The following is a 4,471-nucleotide window of genomic DNA, read 5'->3' as shown; positions in this document are numbered from 1 at the left end:
ACACGCCCTTCGTCAGGAATACGGGGTAGGGGGAAAAAGGAGGCTGAGAGATAAATAGGAGGATGAGGAGGGGCGTGAGGGAGCTGTGCAGGTTAGGAGGGGGAAGGAAGGTAGGACAGTTCAAGAAGGAAGGGCCGAGTCGGAGGGTCGGGATGTCGTGGGAAGCTGGGGGAGATGAGGGAAACTGCAGCATTGGTGCCACGGGGTTGGAGAGGTCCCCAAGGTGGGAGCTGAGGCCTTCTTCCTCCAGGCGTCGGGTGGCTTGGACGTCCTCAGCAGAGGGGGGAAGGGGCAAGTTAAAGGGTTTGGCCACAGGGGTTTGGGGTTGCTGCGGGTGTCCAAGAGATGTTAGATTAGATTACTTTACAGTGTGGAAACAGGCCCTTCGGCCCAACAAGTCCACACCGTCCCGCCGAAGCACAACCCACCCATTCCCCTATATTTACCTAACACTACGGGGACAATTTAGCACAGCCAATCCCACCCTAACCTGCACATCCCTGGGCACTACGGGGACAATTTAGCACGGCCAATCCCACCCTAACCTGCACATCCCTGGGCACTACGGAGACAATTTAGCACGGCCAATCCCACCCTAACCTGCACATCCCTGGGCACTATGGGGGGACAATTTAGCACGGCCAATCCCACCCTAACCTGCACATCCCTGGGCACTACGGGGACAATTTAGCACGGCCAATCCCACCCTAACCTGCACATCCCTGGGCACTACGGGGGGACAATTTAGCACGGCCAATCCCACCCTAACCTGCACATCCCTGGGCACTACGGGGACAATTTAGCACGGCCAATCCAACCCTAACCTGCACATCCCTGGGCACTACGGGGACAATTTAGCGCGGCCAATCCACCCTAACCTGCACATCCCTGGGCACTACAGGGACAATTTAGCACGGCCAATCCCACCCTAACCTGCACATCCCTGGGCACTACGGGGGGACAATTTAGCACGGCCAATCCCACCCTAACCTGCACATCCCTGGGCACTACGGGGACAATTTAGCGCGGCCAATCCCACCCTAACCTGTACATCCCTGGGCACTACGGGGACAATTTAGCGCGGCCAATCCCACCCTAACCTGCACATCCCTGGGCACTACAGGGACAATTTAGCACGGCCAATCCCACCCTAACCTGCACATCCCTGGGCACTACGGGGACAATTTAGCACGGCCAATCCCACCCTAACCTGCACATCCCTGGGCACTACAGGGACAATTTAGCACGGCCAATCCCACCCTAACCTGCACATCCCTGGGCACTACGGGGACAATTTAGCACGGCCAATCCAACCCTAACCTGCACATCCCTGGGCACTACGGGGACAATTTAGCACGGCCAATCCCACCCTAACCTGCACATCCCTGGGCACTACGGGGACAATTTAGCACGGCCAATCCACCCTAACCTGCACATCCCTGGGCACTACGGGGACAATTTAGCACGGCCAATCCACCCTAACCTGCACATCCCTGGGCACTACGGGGACAATTTAGCACGGCCAATCCCACCCTAACCTGCACATCCCTGGGCACTACGGGGACAATTTAGCACGGCCAATCCCACCCTAACCTGCACATCCCTGGGCACTACGGGGACAATTTAGCGCGGCCAATCCCACCCTAACCTGTACATCCCTGGGCACTACGGGGACAATTTAGCGCGGCCAATCCCACCCTAACCTGCACATCCCTGGGCACTACAGGGACAATTTAGCACGGCCAATCCCACCCTAACCTGCACATCCCTGGGCACTACGGGGACAATTTAGCACGGCCAATCCCACCCTAACCTGCACATCCCTGGGCACTACAGGGACAATTTAGCACGGCCAATCCCACCCTAACCTGCACATCCCTGGGCACTACGGGGACAATTTAGCACGGCCAATCCAACCCTAACCTGCACATCCCTGGGCACTACGGGGACAATTTAGCACGGCCAATCCCACCCTAACCTGCACATCCCTGGGCACTACGGGGACAATTTAGCACGGCCAATCCCACCCTAACCTGCACATCCCTGGGCACTACAGGGACAATTTAGCACGGCCAATCCCACCCTAACCTGCACATCCCTGGGCACTACGGGGACAATTTAGCACGGCCAATCCCACCCTAACCTGCACATCCCTGAGCACTACGGGGACAATTTAGCACGGCCAATCCCACCCTAACCTGCACATCTTTGTGACTGTGGGAGGAAACCCACGGGGAGAACGTGCAAACTCCACACAGTCAGTCAGTAGCCTGAGGCGGGAGTCGAACCCGGGTCTCTGGCGCCGTGAGGCAGCGGCGCTAACCGCTGTGCCGCCCGCTAGTGTTAGCGGAGACGTTCTGCGAGTTGGCGTCCCGTCTCCCCCCGCGGCAGAGGTGGGTGGGAGGGGGCCACAGCGAGAGCAACGGACACGGTAGGCGAGGTGCGGGGGAAATCTCTGCCGGGTGTGGAAGGATTCTTCGGGAAAAGGTGGATTCTCCTGCCCCTCGGATGCTGCCTGACCTGCTGTGCTTTTCCAGCACCAGGCTTTTTGACTCTCCAGCATCTGCAGTCCTCACTTTCTCCTAATAACCTGGTGTTGTGTGATTGTTTTTTAAAACTTAAACAATGTTAAGAAGTATTTCAGTGATTACTGTCTGAACTGTGCAGGGCAATTGCATCCAGTCTCATTCCATTCAGGACTGGAGCTGGAGTGGCAGAAACTACAACTCCCAGCATGCTGGAGGGCATCTGGGCATGCGCAGCACGGGGAAGCGGACTACAACAGGCTGCACCCTGGGGGCATCTGGGCATGCGCACGAGGAAGGGGACTACAACAGGTTGCATGCTGGGGGCACCTGGGCATGGACACGTGAAAGCAAACGACAACAGGCGGCACGCTGGGAGCATCAGGGCATGCGCACGACAAAACGGACTACAATAGGTTGCATGCTGGGGGCACCTGGGCATGGATACGAGGCAAACTACAACAGGCGGCATGCTGGGAGCATCAGGGCATGCGCGGTACACAACAGGCGGCAGGCGACAACAACACCCGTCGGGCCCCGCGGCGCTGCACATGCGCAGAGGCTTTCGCGGACACCACGCCCGCCATGGCGGGGATGGCGGTCTCAGCCTTTTTCTCTCCCTCTGAGCCTCTTGGCAGCCCCTCGCCCCCACAACACCGACCGAAACCTCGCTTCAGACACCTCCCAGCAACCGGGTGGGGTTCGGGTTGAACGAAAGGATACAATCGGAGCCGGTTCCCGCCGTTAGCGACGGCCGGGTCCGCCGCCATCTTGGATTGGAGAGACCGGGAGAGACCATTGGGGGAAGGCGGGGGGGGGGGGTGTTAAAGGCCTGGGAGAAACCATCAAGAGAGATTTAAGGGGGGGGAAGGTATTGTGGGTAAACCATCCTGAGACATGGGGGAGGGAGAAACCATCCTGAGAGGTGGAGGCGTGGGAGAAACCATCTTGAGATGGGGGTGGGGGAGGTTGGGAGAAACCATCTTGAGATATGGGTGAGTGGGAGAAACCATCTTGAGATATGGGGGCGAAGGTTGGAAGAATCCATCTTGAGATTGGGGGGGAGGTTGGGAGAAACCATCTTGAGATATGAGGGTTGGTGGGAGAAACCATCTTGAGATATGGGTGAGTGGGAGAAACCATCTTGAGATTGGGGGGGGAGGTTGGGAGAAACCATCTTGAGATATGGGTGAGTGGGAGAAACCATCTTGAGATATGGGGGTGTAGGAAAAAACCATCTTGAGACATGGGGGTAGGCTGGGGAGAAACCAACCTGAGACATGGGGAGTGGGGTCAAACCATCCTGAGATATGGGGGGGGGGAGAAACCATCTTGAGATATGGGAGGGGTGGGGGTAAACCATCCTGAGTCATGGGGGATATTCCCCTCTCTGTCTGTGAGAGGGGGGTATCTGTCTGTGAGGGGGGTATCTGTCTGTGAGAGGGGGATATCTGTCTGTGAGAGGGGGGTATCTGTCTCTGAGAGGGGGGTATCTGTCTGTGAGAGGGGGATATCTGTCTGTGAGAGGGGGGTATCTGTCTCTGAGAGGGGGTATCTGTCTGTGAGAGGGGGATATCTGTCTGTGAGAGGGGGATATCTGTCTCTGAGAGGGGGGTATCTGTGAGGGGGGGGATATCTGTCTGTGAGAGGGGGGTATCTGTCTGTGAGAGGGGGGTATCTGTCTGTGAGGGGGGTATCTGTCTGTGAGAGGGGAATATCTGTCTCTGAGAGGGGGATATCTGTCTGTGAGAGGGGGATATCTGTCTGTGAGAGGGGGTATCTGTCTGTGAGAGGGGGATATCTGTCTGTGAGAGGGGGGTATCTGTCTCTGAGAGGGGGGTATCTGTCTGTGAGAGGGGGATATCTGTCTGTGAGAGGGGGGTATCTGTCTCTGAGAGGGGGATATCTGTCTGTGAGAGGGGGATATCTGTCTCTGAGAGGGGGGT

General features: G+C 57.4%; 1 protein-coding gene across 1 annotated transcript in view; it reads right to left on the bottom strand.

Annotated features, from left to right (window-relative positions):
- LOC132809076 (EKC/KEOPS complex subunit LAGE3) overlaps positions 1-3,327 on the bottom strand; it is a 7,886-nt gene extending 4,559 nt beyond the window's left edge. Inside the window, exon 1 of the mRNA XM_060822475.1 lies at positions 3,249-3,327. Within this exon, the coding sequence (XP_060678458.1) occupies positions 3,249-3,295 (47 nt within the window). The 5' untranslated portion in view covers positions 3,296-3,327. The remainder of the gene's footprint in view (positions 1-3,248) is intronic.
- Positions 3,328-4,471: the final 1,144 nt, after the last annotated feature.

This window comes from Hemiscyllium ocellatum, unplaced genomic scaffold, assembly GCF_020745735.1.
Source record: "Hemiscyllium ocellatum isolate sHemOce1 unplaced genomic scaffold, sHemOce1.pat.X.cur. R, whole genome shotgun sequence".
Classification (NCBI taxonomy): Eukaryota; Metazoa; Chordata; class Chondrichthyes; order Orectolobiformes; family Hemiscylliidae; genus Hemiscyllium; species Hemiscyllium ocellatum.
The sequence above is the reverse complement of the archived record's forward strand: the minus strand, read 5'-3'. Positions and strand labels throughout refer to the sequence as shown.